At 40.0% G+C, this 19,789-nt stretch overlaps 2 protein-coding genes across 6 annotated transcripts in view; one reads left to right on the top strand and one right to left on the bottom strand.

The window, feature by feature from the left end:
- Window positions 1-16,405, top strand: part of KREMEN1 (kringle containing transmembrane protein 1) — a 33,209-nt gene extending 16,804 nt beyond the window's left edge. Inside the window, exons 4-10 of one of the 3 annotated variants that reach the window (XM_017814146.1) lie at window positions 2,371-2,495; window positions 2,939-3,092; window positions 6,409-6,741; window positions 7,062-7,220; window positions 8,260-8,344; window positions 8,893-9,097; window positions 12,230-16,405. In XM_017814146.1, the coding sequence (XP_017669635.1) occupies window positions 2,371-2,495; window positions 2,939-3,092; window positions 6,409-6,741; window positions 7,062-7,220; window positions 8,260-8,344; window positions 8,893-9,055 (1,019 nt within the window). In that variant the 3' untranslated portion in view covers window positions 9,056-9,097; window positions 12,230-16,405. Of the gene's footprint in view, window positions 1-2,370; window positions 2,496-2,938; window positions 3,093-6,408; window positions 6,742-7,061; window positions 7,221-8,259; window positions 8,345-8,892 lie in introns of all 3 variants that reach the window. The other 2 variants (XM_017814145.1, XM_017814144.1) reach the window with 2 other exon arrangements.
- The window catches only part of ZNRF3 (zinc and ring finger 3), a 75,654-nt gene continuing 72,247 nt past the window's right edge, over window positions 16,383-19,789 (bottom strand). For all 3 annotated transcript variants that reach the window (XM_017814133.1, XM_017814134.1, XM_017814136.1), the window contains one exon: window positions 16,383-19,251. In XM_017814133.1, the coding sequence (XP_017669622.1) occupies window positions 19,208-19,251 (44 nt within the window). In that variant the 3' untranslated portion in view covers window positions 16,383-19,207. The remainder of the gene's footprint in view (window positions 19,252-19,789) is intronic.

Here is a 19,789-nt window from a genome sequence, read left to right as displayed (position 1 = left end):
TCTTCCTCTCTTCTTCTTAATGTCTTGTCTGCTAAGCAGACTGGAATGAACAAAAACAAAATAAGAGTCAAGACGGCAGCTCTGAGTCCTGAGAGAACATGTGCATCTCACATGGACAGTTCAGAACTGAATGCTTTACATGGTTTGTTTGCAATGTCACAGCTACTCCTGACTTTCTTGGTCTCCTTGTTAATGAGGTTAGGTTTAAACTCAAAGGAGATAACAACTTATGCTCCCAAAATGTAAAAGAAAGGCTTACTATCCCACTTAACTGCATCTCCATGTTTATGACCTGTGTGTCTCTCTTCCCATAAACAGATTTCATTACTGGAATCGTTTTTCCAGTGTGCATGTATGTAATGTAATAAATTTGACTGAGATATCGATGAAGTGTTAAATGGCAGAGCCAGGATCACCCTGTAAGATTGACCTGTCTGCATTTTAACACAAGAGCAGAGAGCTCAAACCATTTGAGACAGTGTACTGGTGTACACCACCATTGCAAAAGGCTAGGAGGCTCTTGAAAGACAACTAGATGAGCATAGCTGGAACATGATTTTGAGCTCAAAATGATTAATCCCATGTTTTAATACATGTGCCTTGGCATGTAAAACGCACAAGCTGTGGTTTTTGCCAGGACCTCATTATGTCAGATACTGCTTAAAAGAAAAATAGTATGTTTGCACAAAAGAGGTGACCTCTTAAGCACAAGAGAACAAATAAATACAAACAGGTGAAGACAATTTAATAGTAAAACATCACTGGTCAGCATGAACAGTAATCGCAGAACACTGACTACCTCATTTTTTGCCAAGTTTCTTTAGTAGGCTAAATATTAAGAGCAAAGAAAATTAAAATACTGCTGGGACACCAAAGAGACTAATTAGCTTTAGGATGTACGCTTGATTTAGTTACAAAATTTAAAAGGTTTTCAAATTACTCTGTCAGATTTCTTAGCATGGCACATATTAAAGTACTAATTCTCTGGAGATAAGGTTGAAGGGTCTCACCAATAAAGCTACTTCAAAAATTTTTTAAAAATTACGAAATCCCAGGTCTCTTAGGGAAATGAGCTAGGTTGGTTAACTAGGAAGCTTTTTCAGAGCAGTGAAAGCATGCACAATGCCAAAAAAATGAGCTCTCTGAGAGTTATCTGCCCAGCTGTACTCAGCTGGGGTGGGGCTGCAAATGGGGATTTCCAAAGGTATGTTAAATCAGGCTGTAACTTGAAGTCTCAGTACTTATATGCATTTTGCTGCAGGGCATATCAAAGCCATAACTCCATGCAAGTATTTATAATTGAAATTGTGTCATTCTTAGGAAATTATGAACAATATTTGAAGCAACATTATGTTTACTGGGTACTGAAATAAAAAATGACTGAATAAATAAAACTCTAATACAGCTCCCTGACCACATGTCATGCAGAGCTGTGGCAGTTAGGTGGACAAAAAAGAATCCTTGTCAATCTGGCATAGGAATAAAACACTTACCTTACCATAGAACTGGGAATAGATTTAATTTCAAGTATCTGAGCAGATATGACAAGTAGGCAAGGGGTAATTTTATGCCATTAGCCCAGTATTATATTGTACTCCACATCCTCTCCGTGGGGTGGTCATGGCTAAATTCCAGTGCTTTGATGAAAAGTGCAAAACCAAAACAAAACAAAAACAGAGGACAAATTGTGCACTGAAGGGGAAAACTGAGCTCCCATGGTGACCAAGGAGCCTTGAAACACTGTATTAATGTAAATAGATAGAAAAATAGGGTTTTTTTAAAGTGATATTGCTCATTTTTTATCTCTTTGTATGATACTTCAAATTCATCTCAGAATTCAAGTTTTAAATATTAGGAAATTCCCCTATATAAGAGCACAGTCCCTCCCATAAAATTTGCCAAACTCCATTCTAAAACAGCTTAGGTTCCCTTCCTCAAATATCCTGTTTTGAAAACTTCCAGAATGTTATTGTTTTGAAGATCAGACAGAAATCACAGTTTAATTTATATTGTTAGAATATGCATGCTCATAGTAAAAATACCCACAAACCCTCTGAAACTACTTAATGCCTTTCTTTTTTTTTTTAACTGTCTCTGTCAGGAGAAATGAACCAGGTATTTATCTTGTCTATTTTACTGCAGATTACTGGAACCAACCAGAGAGTATTACAGGTATACTGCTAAGAAGATATGATACTCTTGCCCCTTCATTTATCCCTGTGCATGTTTGGAAAATATGACAAGCATAGAGTAACACTTCCCATACTGCAGAACATACTGCTTAGTAATCAGGTAGTGCATAAAGTGGTCTGTGTTTTGGATGTTTACAGGCACACCTTTAGAATGACTGTTGTCTCTTGCTCTTGCCAGTGCCAGGGAATCTGGGGTGTTACAAGGACCATGGAGAACCACCACCTTTGACTGGCACCAGTGAGACCTCCAATAAACTTACTATCCAAACATGCATCAGTTCCTGCCGAAGTCAACAATTTAAGGTGATTTCTTTGACATACATTTACAAAATGTTTTCAAAGACAGCAGTAGGCCTAGAGCTCTCTCTTGTATTTCTCCTGTTCCCCCCCTTTTTTTTTATAAACCTTTAGGAGGTCTAAGGTCTCACTTCCACTCCAAGAGATCTATATCCCTCTGTCTGCATCCAGAGCAATCTGGACAAATGCCAGGATGCCAGGAGAAAGTATGCTTGCTTACTGCAGTTATGAGTGACAGGGCATCCTAACGGTCCTCCACTCCATGTTTCTCACTAGCCTTAAGAAGCATCCTGACAGCTCAAACAAAAACAGTTTGTGGTGGTTCCTCTGACTAATCATACTTCTCCAAAACACACATATTCTGCTGCCAGCTTTCTTGCTCATACAACCTCCCGCTGTCACTCCTTCAAATGTTATTCCTCCCTTCTTATGCATCTTTGTTGTCAAAGTTTGCAGGCATGGAATCAGGTTATGCTTGTTTCTGCGGAAATAACCCTGACTACTGGAGATACGGGGAGGCAGCCAGTACGGAATGCAACAGTGTTTGCTTTGGAGACCATACTCAGCCTTGCGGTGGGGATGGCAGAGTCATTCTTTTTGACAGTAAGTATTGAAGCAGGCTCAGTTTTTCCCAAAGGAGAGGCCTCAAATGTTCAGCAAATTAGGGAAAAGGCTCTAAGTACAATGAGAACTGTTGCACACAAAACAGCAAAACACCTAAATTCAATATAAGATAAAGCTGCTTTGCATTTCTGTATAAGATTCTCAACCATTAATAACATGAAATAGCTCTTCCAAAAAACTATGCCTGCTCGTGCTCTGGAGATTGTCTCTTACTTCCTCACAAGTGGTGCTAACTCAGCTATCAGAAACAGCATGTCACAACAGAAAGACACCTTAAGAATTGATCTTACTAGAGAGTAAATATATGAATGAGGCACCTCAAATAAAATTTGAATATACACCAACTTCTTTTTTTTTTAAATTAAACATATTTGCTATGACACAGTGAACACAATGCAAAGCAATGCAGGTAGGACTGAGACAGAGAAATATACTGTGAAAGTACAATCAAGTTAGGTTGCTGTTATGACCATTGCTGATTTCATAATGTCTTATACATAGAAATCCTCCTTTCCACTCTTCAGTTTATGTACCAGTGCCAGCTGTGTAACTTCAGAGGTAGATGGTGTGAGTCACTGGTTGTCCAGCTGCAGTACAAGCTCCCAGTATAGCTGAGAGTACTGGGAAACTGCACCAACATATCACTGCTTCTCAATCTCAACTGCCTTTGATGTAGAAGCTACCTTTTGAGTTACAGACTTTCTGGAGCTAAAAATGGCATCATATTCCACCTTCTGATCACACAAACTTCCCATCTCCATACTTTACAACTCAGGTTCCCAGTTAGCGAGACAGAAAGACATTTCAGTGGGACAGAAATTAGTCACTCTGCTTGTTTCCAGATTCTCCCCAAGACATGAAAAGATGCACCAGAGTTGCATGTTACTTCCAGTGCTGAGATAGCACTGGTAGCATCACATTGCAGCATCCTCTGTTTCCTTCTGCTCTTGGCCTGTCAAATCCTCAGTGGGTGAAGTCTCCCTTTGTAGCTTTCCTTTTCTAGAGTGACCGAGTGCTCAGCAAAATGTCACCCTGAGGACCTGCAGTGTCTTTTCTGGTCAACAGCAACGTTTACCTGAAAGCTGTGGCCAGGTAAGAGAGGTCATCCTAGTAGCAGCTGCCTGTTTGCTTTTCCTGGTGAGCAACACCTGCTCACCTCATGTCTCTGTTTCACATTATGTCATATCCCCAGAACCTCCACCGCAGTCCTTGTACACACACACACTTCCCCTCGCCCCATTATCCTTATGTTTATGTGTTACTATCACAGTCTAATGCGGTAACATTTAGACCCACAACACAGAACTCTGCCAGCTCTAGAAGGAAATGAGAGAGGGAAAGCATTTCCATTCCATATGGGGCAATGCTGTGCTTTGCTAGGCATCTGTGGAGCACTAGTCATTGGCACTCTTAGTTAATGTTGCTAGCTTGAAAAACGTCTTGTGATTCAGGAATTACAAACAGCACAGTCAAATGTAACAATACCTGTAAGCTATTTTCAAATTCTGTATCTCAGTGACAAATTTCAATTCTATCAATTGTATCTGTTCTATCTATTTGAACAATTCTATCTATTGGATTCAATCACCAGCTGTGTTAGCGTGGAGTGAGTGCCAAACACAAATTCCCCTATGTCCCTTAGTACCTCTGTGGGGTCTTTCACATTCTTTCTGTTCTTATTCTTTCATATCCTTTCAGTTCCTCTATTAGGTCTTTCCTAGTGCACACTCAAGTACAAGGTTTGTTAAGGCTATGATCAGGCCCTGCTCCAGAAAAAGAAATATTTTCACGTGTTCTTCTGGCAGACATATGCTACTTCTTGTTCCCAGAGTTTCCTTTTAATTTGTATTTATTAAAGCTTTTTCTCAGAGGCCTGTGAAAACTGAGACACTTTAAAACAGTTCCTTTACTTCTGTTCTCACAGGCCTGTCTTACAGGGCTTTAATCAAGCTTTCAGAGACAATAATTCTACTTTGATTCTTCAGTCTTTGGGGAATGATAACTTTGATAACTTTGATTCAAACAGCTTTGACAACTTTGATTCAAACAGCTTTGACATAAAATGCATTATATAATATATATAATATATATTACATATATATTACATATATATATTATACATATATCTGCATATATACCTCTCTCTAATATCTTTTAAAAATTATACGTGTATATATAGATATGCATCCTCAGTTGGCTGCCATTTGAGTTGCTCTCTGGATTCACTGGTAATTAACTTTGCACTGGGAATCTGGATAGTTGTCAGGGAATATAACAATGTATTGGGCATGTACTTGTTTCTAATATAAAAGGTAGCAACAAATCTTTTCTTTAGACTTTGTAACAGGATCTTTTCCAATTTACTTAGTGAAGGTAAGGTCAAATATTAGTTGGACAAGATCAAAAGAGAGGAGGCTTGAAAAGCTCATATATATGGCGACAGAGGTGATTAAGGGATTACAGCATCATTCATACAAGGAGAGGCTGAGAGAACTTGGATTGTTCAGCTGTGATAAAAGAAGGCGTGGGGGGAACCTTTTCAGTTTGTGTAACTAACTGATGGGAGGGTGTAAAGATGAAGCCAGCCTCTCCTCAGTGTTATCTAGTGAATAGATAAGAGTCAAAAGGCACAAACTGAAATACAGGAAAATCCATTTAAACAAAAGGAAAAACTTTTTTTATGGTGAGGGTGACACTGGAACAAATTGCCCGGACAGGCTGTAGAGTTTCCATCCTTGGAGACTCAAAATACAACTAGACACTGTTTCCTGCTTTGAGCAGGGGGACTTGAGTGGACAATCTTCAGGGTCCCTTCCAAACTCATTTGTTCTGCGAATATTTGTTTTTTCAATTTGATACAGCTGTGAAGGAGTTTCAGTACTTCAACAGTGAGTTAATAATCACTAATCCACTTGCCTCCCTGCCTCACAGGGATGGAGTAGAAGCCCCTGAATCAGTGATTTATCTTTTATCCTGTTCCTGCGGGGATGTGGGAAAGGGGATGTGGTTACCTGCAAGGACAAAGGACAGTTCAGTATTCAAGACTGATGCACAGGTCTGAGTAATGAGACATGAGGAGCCTATTCCAAGGAAATGCAATGTAATGGCCGTGCTCCCAGTGCTGTGGAAGGTAAAGAATACCTGTCCCAGAGACAGTGCATCCTGCTGGCATAGCAAGTCTGCACCTGCAAGTCACATTCAAGTATTAGAATCTACAGGGTGCTAAAGTTTTGCAAAATTAATGTATAACCTCTTTTTTTTCCCCCATTTTCTCCCTCTTCTCTTGTTTTCACAGCCCTTATTGGTGCCTGTGGAGGGAATTACACTTCTGCTACAGCTGTGATCTACTCCCCAGATTTTCCTGACACATATGGCACAGGCAAAGTCTGTTACTGGACCATACAAGTTCCAGGAGCATCTCGAATCCACTTCAGCTTTGCCCTTTTTGAAATCAAAGATGCTACAGATATGGTGGAATTGCTGGATGGCTATACCTATCATGTTCTAGCTCGTTTTAATGGCAAGAACCGGCCTCCCCACACCTTTAACATCTCTTTGGATTTTGTCATTTTGTACTTTTTCTCAGATGACATCAACCAAGCCCAGGGATTTGCTATCAGATATAGAGGTGAGAGGCTAACTTTCCTGTTTCTACCTTTCAGTGAAACATTTAATTCACACAAGAGATCTCTGAAGTGGCAATGAAAGAGCAAATATTTTAACTCTCATTTATAGCAGGTGTTTTATCTCTCTTGTTGCCACTGCACAGTGGGTAAAAGCTTTGCCAAAAATTCTCTCAATTTGGAACACTCCAGTCAGCTATGTCACAAACAGCAAAGTTCAGGTTTTCAAAAATTCAATCCTATACCTGCCTATCAAAACAAGCACAAAATGAAGTCCAATTACACCTGTTAAGAAGATATTTTAATCATACTCTTGTGTTTTCAGCTGTGAAGGACAATGTGCATCAAAACAAGACTCCAGTGAATCACACCCTTTCAGAGAGGATAAATGAACAAGCAAATCTCAGCATCAATGCAGCTCGGTCATCAAAGATACTTTATGTCATCACAACCAGCCCAAGTCATCCTACCAGCTCCATGCCTGGTAATATTACAATAAAGTGTGGAAACAGGGAAAACATTTTGCCAACGCACAGTTTGGAGTCAACTATTTCCTTTGCTCCCCCTCCACATTATCTGATTCACTCTGCATCTTACTAATAGATGAATTTTCATGTAGTCTAATTAGCACTAACTGTGATTCTCTCCTTACATTTCAAAACTTACCATCTTCACACTATTTCTCATTTATGCTGAGAAGTGAGTTCTTTCTTGAGAAGGAAAACACATCAAAATACAATGTGAGTCAGAGCAGCCTCCTCACTAGAATCAGCTTCAGTGACCAGTGCATACTAGAGAGTGGCACAAATTGCTGAAAAAAAAGAGCAAGCTTTTGTAGAGTCTAGAAAAGCTTGAATGCTGGATGCATCCCAGTCACCCCAATTAACAAAAGCTTCATCAATAATACAAAGAAGGCTGGACAAGTTCATGGGTGCAGGGGAGGTGCCACTGAGAACTGCCACGTGTCAAGAACTTAATGTTACAATGACACAATGGGTCCTGCTTGACTTGCTCCTGCAACCAGAACTAAGTTGAAATATAAAGTGCAATGGCCAAGAGCAGACCACAAATACTGATCACCTGTCTCAGGACTCTAGAAGACACTCCTCCCATTCCATACTTTGTGATTTCTTACATAACTACATAATTACTGATAAAAACCTGGACCACCTCCTTGCAATCATAACAGTTGCTACTGTAGCATATATTCTAGTCTGCTTTTAAATTTTCTTCTAAGTTTTGGTGCCTTTCCCAGATAATTTTACTGGTATATGCTTTGACTTTTGCCAACTTTCAAACTTTATAGGGAGCAGTCCTGCAAGGGAAAAGCCAGTTCTGACTGAAAGTTGTACAGTTTCTGCCAGTCTTGTAGGTTTGAGGCATCTTCAAATTACAGTTTTGAATAAAGCGTCAGAAGGCTGCGTGTTTCTTTTGTGCAATATTCTTACTTTAAAAACTGTAAGTAAATGAATGTACTAACAACTTCCCCCCTCCCCCTCTCCTTTTCTTCTTCTGTTTTCCAGAGTGGACAATATACAGTCTCACAGCGCTGCTCATCCTAAGTGTTACAGCCATAATAGCAAAGATAATTCTCCACGTTACCATGAGGTGAGTGTGGAGCAAAGCTGTCCCCAGAGAACTAAGATCTCAGCTCTGTATTATAACGTGACACTTAACCAGATGGGTTTTTTGCCTATTAATAAAAACAATATAATTTATTGCTTTATTTTTCTACGCTTACACCAAGTAAGTTTTGTGTCCTCTAGATGGACACTCATTGAATGAAATGATAGATGAGTTAGCAGCAAATCAAAATTCTGAATGTTGTGTTTACATACTAAAAACAAGCTTAAATATAAAAGGAAATTAATTTGTATTAATAGCAACTCGTAACAGAGTCTGTACAGATTTCTTATCTTAATGTCACTGCTGTTGTTAGGGTAGCAACTATTCTGGCAGTAGAATACCTAACTTTTCATTTGGTCATGACAACCAAGAAATGCTCCAAAAACCTCTGTATTGTGCAGAGGGAGAAAGAAAAGGTGTCACAGAGGTAGAGGAAGCTGTGAGCATTCCCAGTGCTGCAGCACTGCAGACAGACCACTGTGGCTTCCCAAGCACCCTAATACAGGAGTGAATTCACCCTTGTCTCCTAGATCCCATCAGATTCCATCCACAAGTGAAACTGAAGATTGCAGTGATGTCACCACTGCCGGTGAGATCTGGAGTATATTTTACCAGCCCTCCACATCGATATCCATCTTCAAGAAAAAGCTCCGAAATCAGCAGGATGATTGCAACCCACTCGTGGGAAACTAAAGTGCCTTCTGTTTTACAAGAATTGATCTTCTTAAGATCCAGGTGACTCGAGATTAGTCCTTCCTTTTTTTCTCCCAGTCTCATACTTGTTTTCCAAAAAGTCCGTTTCCAAAGACCTTTGAGTGACTTTGCCTATCTGCTGTTCTCTTGGGTATATTAGTGACAACGGATTTAACTGCATCAATAGTTTTGAAGTATCTGGTGCTCATCAAATCTGTAGTGCTCTTAATTACTGCCTTTAAACCACTGCACTTAAAATATATGTAAAAACTTGTAAAATTCAAAATGTCCTGTACCCCTGCCAGAGGTAACTGAGTGAATATCTGCAGGTTGAGGAATTATTGTGTCCTGCTTTCCTGTATCACTGTATTTTATCAGGCTACTTTAGTCCTTTTATTCTCAAGGCTGAAGACAGAGGTAGGTACAGATAACCTGTTCGGCTGCCACAGCAACCAGAGCTTATTGGCCTTAATGTAAACACGTCTAAATGGTACTGGTACAGTAAAATGGGAACCAAAGACTTGGGAAATATATCAGCCTGGTTGCCCAGTGCTCTGCTGTTTCTACGTTTTCTGTTTCTACAAGCAGAGATGCACAAATGAAAATCAAATTCAGGAGGTGCTCTATCAAGTATCAGCTGCAAATACAAGTTTTGATGGAGTCCTGCTCACCAGGTTAAGGCCTGCAGGAGCAATGAAGCCTTTTAAATGACTGTGTCTGACCCATCATTCACTGATGTTTATGATAATTTTGTTCATATTCACAGTGATCCTTTAAAAAACCATTGTACTCCAGCCTGAGGTCCAGCCTCCATTCTGGGTGTAAGCTCAGGGCTTCTTAAAGGATTGCCCAGAGATACTGTAAATCTACTGAATTTTTAAACAGTGAAGCTAACAAATTTTTACTCTGAAGTTACAGATATTAATCTCAGCAGCCTAAAGTGGGATCAACAGTGAGTCTTTCAGCAAGTTCAGAGCATCAAGATATTTAGGAAAAACTGTCAGTGCAGAAGACAGATAAACTGACTGGCAAAGTTTACTGAGTGAGCAGCTCCTCAAACTATATTTGAGGAAATTCACTGAGAACCATTAAACTGGTTAAGTTTAAACATATACCAATGGTCTGCATATTTGAGACATACCACAGATGCAGTCAGAGAACATCTATTAAGAGCATCTACAAAAGGTAACTAAGAAAAGAAAATTGTCACCAAGTTCAAATTCATTATAGTATCTGCCCTTATGTTTTTTAACATATAATTCCCTCCTCTTCACGTGGGCTACAGATTTCCTTGAAAAAACAGGGCATCTAAGAATTAAACAATGAAATATTGTGCCTTACTTCCCGTTGTAGATCTAGTCTTTTACCTGAACTGAATTCAATCCAGCTCTATTTATGTAGCACAGATGAGTGCCAGCAACAGCTGAACAATGCCACCATACGTGCCTAAAAGAAACAAGACCTTTACTAAGCCAGCAATTATGAAATTGTTTATATCAAAAATGGAATATCATGGGAACATCTAGTACTTTCTTGCATGAGCTGCTGGAAAGAATACAGGAAACTATAATTACGTTATTACCTAAAATCAAGATAGGACGAGTTGTAAAAAATACGCTGCTGGTTCTCTCTTCCGTGCCTTCATGTTAGACCAAAACACATTATCTGCCTCAAACCAACAAAAATTCTGAAACTGCCCTTTTTAACAGTCAGGCTTTGCATCATGCTGCATAGAGAAAGAGTCCAACTCACAGATTCATAGCAGAACAAAGTAGGTTGGTTCCTGAGTGTGCTTAATGTGGTGCACTAATAGAAAACCAGGAGGAGAGAATCACAGTGTGGTGCCCAGACTCTTAAGAGTTGTTATGAGCACACAGTGCTTATCACAAACTGGGGAAGCTTTGCTTGCTTGCCTCATCAAATGTTCATGAGCAGTTAAACATATAGAGTAAAAGAGACATTCACAAAGCAGTTAGCTACTGCTGATAAACTGAAAAAACCATCAGGAATGCCCCATTTTTACCTACTGCAGGAAACTACAGAACTGCTAGGCTTCTCTTCCTTAGTAAAGAATTTAAGTTCACTATAAAGTTGGAGACAAGCATTAAAAACAACAGCTAAGACTGAAGCCACTAATAAAAAATCTAGAGAATTTAGAAAGAGATTTTTGCATCAGTCCCTTAGCTTCTCAACTGTTTTTTATATAATAAAATCGCATTTCATGGGCCTTTCTTAGGGAATGCTTATCAAATTTCTGTACAAAAGACCCATAAAACCAGCAGTTACAGCAGATTAACTGGTCATGGCAACAAAAAAGATGACTATGCAGAAGGTATTGGACAGTGCATGGGTAACATACCGATAAAAGCTCAGTGGAAATTGTGAGGTCCCCATTTCCCCCCCACCCCTCCAAATCTTCCAGATTATCTGATTCTAGATACCTCTAATGCTTGCAAACAGAGCAATAGATAGAAATGCATGGACAGGGGCCCTTAAATAGCACTTGTTACTGTACAGGCCTGAGACCTTAAAGAGCAGGTAGGTCTCTGCTGTGAATTTTTTCCAAATGTGGTTTGGTCACTCACACTGCTCGTACAAGCACTTCAGGGTGTGGTGGTATATGGCCAAGGTATATGGTGTCCATTAACATAGCACTTTTTGATATTTGCTGTAAGGGTCTGGGGGGAGAGAGAAACAAAACGTGTGACATGCACAACTGTTGTAATCCCACATGATTCAGCATGCCCCTACTACACAAGCAGCTGAGTGCTGACAGCTGGGGAGCACAGACACCTCAGGAGGTTACTGTTTACACTACTTTCTTCAGCAAAGTGAAAATAACTGCAGAAGAATTTGTTTGGAATTGTATCTGAATGGCCTTCTGATGTCCTGCCTATCAGTTCCCTCAACAGGCCGGACAGGCTGCAAGTCTGACATTGGCTACAATGTCAAAAGCAACTGTTTTGACAACAAAATAATCCTGAGGAGATGCCTCCTCATATACATACATGCATTCCAGCTCCAGCTCCGGCCCCCTTCTCACCCTGGTGTCGGTCTGACCGGCTGTGTGGTGCTGCAATAAACTGACAGGTCAAAAACTGCCATCGCCTTTTCTTCTCTGAGTTACTTTTCACAGAGATGAGTTCTCTGATGTTGTTTATTGGGTGGTTGCAGAGAGAGATGAGCTAACACAGCTAAGTGGACAATAAGCCATAGGAAAAAGACAGTTGTCTGCCCCAGAAGCTGGGGCAGTGAGTGCTTCTGCTGGCACTGCCACTGCAGCAATCTGCGAGCCTGCCGCTGTGTGCCAGAGCCTACACTGTATGTGGACCTCAGGTGGAAAGGGGCCAGCTGGACAAGTGCCTTCCCTAATTCAAAATCTACGTTTAAAACTAGTTTAGTTTGTTGACTAAATGATTTTATATGTATTTTTGTCTTAATATTGTTATGTTGTGGGGAAATAGAGACTGTGTTATGTAAAAATGTGTGATATGTTATCATAGTAATATATATATTTATATATGTATAGGAAATGCATTATTTAATACAGCATATTATGCTTGTATCTTGCTAACATTTTATAGGAAGAAAAGATGTTAGTTAACACTCTGGGAAAAATAAATTTTCTATACACTGTAACTGTAGGAAAAAAATCAAAGATACTTTTTTGGTATCTATAACAGAAGGTCATTGAGAACAGGGTAACAGACTCAGTTCTATGGCCAAATAGATGCTGATGAAACAATTGCTTTAAGAAGCACTTACCTCCTTTGAATCTCATTTCTAGCTTGTATTTGTATTAGGCTGTTCATCAGATTCTACAAATTCATATGCATATACTCTCTGAACCATTTTTTTCCTTCAAACAGATAATCTGCTTTTTCAAAGCATTAATGTCGTCCTTTTTAGAACTTGTTTCTGCCAGATTTTCTACAGCCAGTACAATGCTGAGGAAGTTTATCACATTGCTCATGCAGACAACTTAGTGGGATTGCAGAATTATGGTGTTTGTGTTCCAAGCCCCCCTGGCAGGAGTATAAATGGGAGATTTTTACGGATAGTCCTGGAAGCTGTACTGAATGTGCAGCCTGTATGACTACAGACCAAACCCATCAGCAGACACATGGCTGCCACTGAATGAGCATGACTAGCTATTCCACTTTCATCTTCTGCTTAATGAGCCTTCTCAGGCAGTGGGAAGGACTACTAACAGATTTTTCTAGTGCACCACTTTGCCTAAAGGAAGGGTGAACTACAAAAACAACTGACAAATACTTGTCCAACTAGTTCTTAATACCTTGCATCAATATTTCACAATCTTCCAATGAAATATAGTTCAGTGATAGTTTCACCTGAATATTGTTCTAGGCATTTATGAACTCTGCTACTCATTTATGAATTCTGCTACCTTGAGAGTGAAAAACAGAATTCTCTTCAGACCACACTATTCTTCCTATAACAACACATTCCTGATACACATACATTTCATGCAGCTCATACTTTCTCAAATTTACTGAGCACCTGTGCTTTGGGGTGAAACTCAGCATTCTGAATTTCAGTCTCAAGACAACTTACTACAAATGCAAAGGCATGAACCACATAAGGCTGTCCAGAAACCAGAATAAATCAAACTTGAGATGACTCACCTCTGAAATATGTGCTGTGTTTATAGCTGGTCACCCTGCATTCAACAAATGGCTGTAAATAATAATTATGAAAAAATAAATACATTTGTGCAGAAGGAGTTCGGTTAGGACTGCTGACGTGTGTACAAGCATGGAATAAAGGAGGCAGAAACTGCTGCAGTTCACCAGCAGACTACAATGGGTTTGTCTGCTGTGGAGGTTAGAAGAGAATATTTGAGCTGAAAATGCTGAGAATGATTACATATATAAACTGTAATATTGCTCTGAGACACAATTTCTGAGGTAACAGCAAATTGAAAGTTTTCAGTTTACCTGTTTTCAAACTGTTACAAAGAACTGTAACAATTCTTTCAGTGTTTTCTTTACGAATTGCAGTAACATGTAATGCTGTTTCCACTTACTTGTGAGATTCATTTTTTCTTTAATTAATTCCTCCTGACCAAAATAATGCTACAGTTTAGGAAATCTTCAGTGACCTTTTATGTAAACACCAGAATACCAGTGTCAGATACCCAAACTGTCTCCACCTTTTCATGTGAAGACTCAAACTCTCTTTTTCTCTTAGAAACACAACTGTCACAGGGGACTGGCCTCCCCTTAGACAGGGTAGGTTACTCTGCTCTCCTTTCTTGCCATTCCGGTTATGAGACTCCTCTTGCACTTTGGTTTATTCTGGGAACTGTTGCCTTTTTTTCTGTTGCTGTTTCCTAAGCAACAGTTTCATTCCCCATGAGAGAAATGTGTTCTTGATTCTGAAAGAGAGGCTTTTCTATGAAGCATTTAAGTCACAGGGGCACGGCCCTTTCACTGCAAGATAAAATATCCAGTTTCAGGTATGCTGTTGTCTCCCTGGCCAAAGAATTAGGCCAGGCTGGCTCCACGGGGTATGAACACAGCCATCCTTTTAAGGGCATTTTTCTCTTCACACTACCCAAGTAACAACAAACGTTACCTAACAGCTGTCACAGGATTTGACAGATGCACATGATATTGCAGATAATGTTACAGAAACACCAAGTGTTACTATAATGTACAATCCATTAAGAATAGTCTGCTCCTGCTTGTCTTTTTTTACCGTATCGAGATTCTGTGGAGGTTTGTGGCGCCCACAGGACTCTCATTTTGCCACAAATTTGTTCCTTAAACATTAAACCTCAATAGAAAAAAGAACCGTCCCCTGCCAAGTATCAAAATTTTCATTTCTGACAGAAAATAGTTACATTTAGTCATTTTAAAAAAAGCCACAACAAAGAAGAAACGGAATATCAGGCACACAACTAAGCATCACATACACGTTCAGCCAGCAGCCCACAACTGTCTTTCTCACAGAAAGAGAGGATGGGCTCACCAATTATTTTATGGGACAGCAAGAGTAAGGGATGCCCTGCTCTTAAAGGCACAGTCAACTCACAGTTTTCTTCAGAACAAGAAGCAAGAAAACAAAACACAAGTCAACAATAGCAAGTGGGGGGGTGGAGGAAGGGAAGAGGAAGGAGACTCAGATGTGACCTGTCAACACAGGCACATCAGCCAAACACAGATGGCAAGTTTTATGCTGTTTGTAAAAACAGTTGTTTAATGACCTGATTTGCAGATAAAACACGTATCTATAATCATTGGCAATTGCCAGGATTCCCTTTTCCAAGTGGAAAAAGGGGCAGGTACTTTAACTGAGAAGTGCTTGCTGATGCTTCTTAACTCCTGCCTGCCTGTTGCTCTTCCATTATTGTGCCTGTCTTGGCATACAGACAGGCTTTCCCATTGTACCTGAGATGAGGATGATAACTGATCCTCCTGCCACAAAGGGTCCCATGCAAAATGACACTCCAGTTCAACAGGTTGTCATCCCAAACATGGAGTTTTCACATACAAAGGGGGTTGGAGAGAATTAAGGCTCATTTCTTGGCTGAATCCTGAGGTAACTGAATTACAGTGCACTTGAACATGGATAAGGAGGGGAGGGTCCAGGGGATTACTAGGTAAAAATCTCTGGGAGAAGGAAGAAACTGGAGGAGGAGTCTGGAAAAGATTTTTTCTGTGTGTATTTGTGTGGGTGGGTATCTCTGGATGGGAAATAAGCATGAAGGCAAACTGTTTACACAATAACATACAAACATGTATCACATAAATGTAGACACACACACACACACACACACACACACACACACACTGCCACATATCCCCAGGCCCCCCTCTTTCAGCGTCTGCATAGACATCTTTGGTCAAACTGTGCTCTCTGCTGACAAAACAAGTAGCACAGCACTGATTATCACCTCAGTGGGACCAGTGATTTCATGGTCCAAGGCAAGGATTTGGATCTAGCTTGACTATTCAAGCTGTGATTCATCCAGTTGCATCCACCTCCATCATGCCGGTTCAGGTCTCAAAACCATTTTATTTCAGGACAGTAAATTATTTTTACCTCAAATTATACGGGAATTAAGTTGCCCTGCCACAAGGAACAGGCAGGTTACAAACATAAAGGCTTTCCTAAGCCACTTATGATGTCTATGTGTGTGTATGTATTTACATATCCACCTATCTATTATTAAAAAAAAAAAAAAGAAAAAATGTTGTCTATTAGAGTTCATCTCAGCATATCTAGGACTGTACTTTGAGGAGAACAACTATCTGTGTCCTCACCCCCAAAACAAGAAGAACAACTCCCACATGTATATGCAATAAAACTGTATTTTTGTGTGGTTTTGCCTTTTTTTTTCTTTTAATACAGACATTTGTACACTTTCTTACAAAACTGCAGGTAACTACAACTTCTCTTAAATCATTTTTGGTCGGCAGGTACTGTAAAATCTTTGTGTGCAATTATCATGTATTTACAGGGCCTCGTGTTAGTGATTTTCAATGATTATTACAATAATGTCACACACTCTCAACATAAGACATGGCTTAAGATAAATATATTAGTAAATAAATATTCTGAGAACATATTTCCATAAATGAAATGTGCTGCTATACATATACAGAATATATACAAGATGCTTTCTAGCTTTTAAAACATTTTTAAAAATGGTAATGAAGGAGAAAGAGCCCTTTGACCATATTACAAATCTTTACAGCAAATTTTATACAAAACAATTTTAAGTGCTATAATTTTAATTAAAAACATTTTAAATAGTGCCTCATGAGCCAAACACAATGACAACTGTTCATGTAAGTAGTAGAAAGGCATTTTGTTATAAAAACCATCTATCATGGCCAGGTAGCCTGTAAGTCTGCATGGACATACAGGTAGCAGGGATGTAAGTACATGTTGAATGTAAAACCCAACATAGAAACCAGGTGAAGGGTGTCTGTGGTATGGCCTGCAGAGACTGTTGTACTGGCAGAGATTTCCACAGCATGTGAGTGAGACCAGTACACCCAGGAACACCATGAACCACAATATTCAAACCTTTTTTAGAACCACATTTTACCTCAACGTGCCATGTAGTTACACAGTACAATGCATCTCAGGTGGCCCTCTACAGTGCCTCACAAAACACCAAGCAGAATAACCAAGCTAGTATACCATAGCTTCTACACAATGCATTTCTTTTTTAGTGGAGCAAGGAGAGGGTAAGACTTAAAAATAAAAAAAAAGCAAAAAAAACCACAAACCTTTAGAGTTTATTCTCCCAACACATACCACTTACTTCCATCATTCAGAGAATGAATAAGTTTTTAATAAGCTTTATACACAGAAAATGTGTTGATTGAAATTTTTCTTTTAATCTTATACCCAGATATTGCCTTGTATTAATTCTCTGAACAGCTGGATTTTGGTGCTTGTTGATTAAAAAGATGTAACGTGAATTCCTTTAAATATAACTTTTTTCCTAACTTATTGGGTACAGAAAGCAAAAGTAAACAGATGATTGTATTATTTCTCAGATGTTTGCTTCTTTTAAAATATTTCATTTGGGACTATAGAGAATACAAGTTAACTTTGCTGGGTCTCACAACTAGCCCAGTGCTGTCAGGGACCTTGCTTTGGCAGAATATGTAACATGAAGGTACATCTCCATTTCATGTCTTTTAAGTACCTCCAAAGTGTACTGAACTTAGGACAAATCTTTTCAGAAGACTGGCACTGTGGGCATTAAATATTTAGTTTCCCTTTAGAAGATTTCCTACTGTGAATACACCACAGGATGACACTGTGTCCTCAGGCACATGCAGCATGACAGGCAATTTAACCCATGCTATGGTAGCCTCTTACTCAGAAGCTGCTGTTTCCACAGGAAACAATTGCTATCAGAAGTGACGACATAAATTATCTCATGATAACAAACGTCCCCACTAGTACAAGAACAAGAACAAAAGTATGTGCCCAGGCTAATGGGGTACAGAGAGCATTCTGTACAGAAGACAAAAATGAAGCACAGCTGGCTGGGCCCAAGAAACCTTTCCAGCAGATCGGTCTATGGAAGCTACATCAACCACAGCAAAGAAGAAAACAATGATTAAACCAAGTTCCTCACTTTCCCATATGCACAGTGACAAGCACTGCTTCCCTTAGGCATGCTTGCAGCCTGTAAGGAAACAAGAAACCCTCTGACCTGTTTCCAAAGTGAGCCAGCAAAGCTGCAAGCACACTGCAAGCTCTGTTTTCACTGCACTTGCCAGCACTCCTCACAGCCATAACAGAGGGTACAAGTGCCTGAAAAACTTCCTATGGAAGGAAAGGTTCATTACCTACAAAGGTAATGCCCTTTCTTAAGCCCTTTGTTCTAGCATCTGCTTGAGGGAGAGGTCCCCAGTAATTCTTCACCAGTCAGAAGATACAATGAGGTCCATGGTTTAAATACAGGAAGTGAGGATGAGAACATTCTGAGCTACCAGTTCCCTACCCCCACTCTGTTGAAACTTATCATCATGGCAGGAGACCCTTCTTAGCCAAACCATCAGAGCAGCATGAAAGGGGGAGGAGGGGAGAGGAGAAAGGAGACAGTCCAATGCTTCAACTCCCTCAAAATCGCTCACATAACTTGCTGGCTGCTAGGATTTGCTACTGGGATTAGTCAGTATCTGAACATCCATTCAGCAGCTGTATCCCTCTGGACTACTATATTTCAAGGTGCTATCTGGTTTCTAAGGCAGGTGTAGCCCTGAGCTTATCAAAGGCTGGACTCCTTTAAGTAGGAGATAACAGCATCTACACATAGCCTGGCTTATTTAACACACTGTGTTACCTCTCAGCAAGAGGTCACTTCTAAAAAGAAAATATAAATAACACTTTGTCATTAATATAGAAATGGCACTAGAGCTCAGAAATGCTCCACACCACGTCCCACACGGGCTTTGCACACAAATCGAGGCCTGAAGGCTTCAGGCAGGAGGGACAAAGGAGACAATCAAGCTGATGTGAACACAGAGGAAGTAGGGGAGGGACTTCTCCACATTACCACTTTTGTGTGTTTGTCAAAGCTTAAAAAAAAAATAAGTCCATGAGAATTTGGAGTTTCTGATAAGCTCCGCTTCTCCATCTGGGATCATCTGGACAGGTCTAGTCACTGATTTGGCTTCTCTCCAAGGGATGAGATCCAGCACCTGAAGGATAAAGAAAACTAAGGAACATTGCATCTAGAATATTACATACAGTTTTGGGACCCCCAGAACAAGAGACTGACTGACTGGAGTGAGTTCAGCAGAGAGCCAAGATGCTCAGAGGGGAAGAGGCTGAGGGATTTGGGCTGTTCAGCCTGCAGAAAAGGAGGCTTCAGGGGCACCCCTAGAAGCTCTGCAATACCTGCATGGAGGTTGTCACAACAGTGGAACCACAGTCTTCACAGACATGCATTCTGGACTAGAGGTAAGGAGCTTAAGTTCAAGCATGAGATGTTCAGACTGGATATAAGGAAAATCTTTTCACCATGCTGGCAGTCAAGCAGGGGAACAAGAGCCCAGAAAGGGAGTGCACTCTGTGTCCCTGGGGGTTGTCAAAACCTGACTAGATAAACTAGGTCTAATCTAACAAACTGAGTAACTTCATCTGATTTCAGAGCTGGCTCTGCTTTGAGCAGGTTGGACTAGATGATGGTCTGAGGTCTCTTCCAGCCAAGGGTACCCTGTGATTCTATGAAAACCC

This window comes from Lepidothrix coronata, unplaced genomic scaffold (genome assembly GCF_001604755.1).
Source record: "Lepidothrix coronata isolate B3197 unplaced genomic scaffold, Lepidothrix_coronata-1.0 Scaffold44, whole genome shotgun sequence".
NCBI classification, from domain to species: Eukaryota; Metazoa; Chordata; class Aves; order Passeriformes; family Pipridae; genus Lepidothrix; species Lepidothrix coronata.
This window is presented reverse-complemented; position numbering and strand designations above follow the sequence as displayed.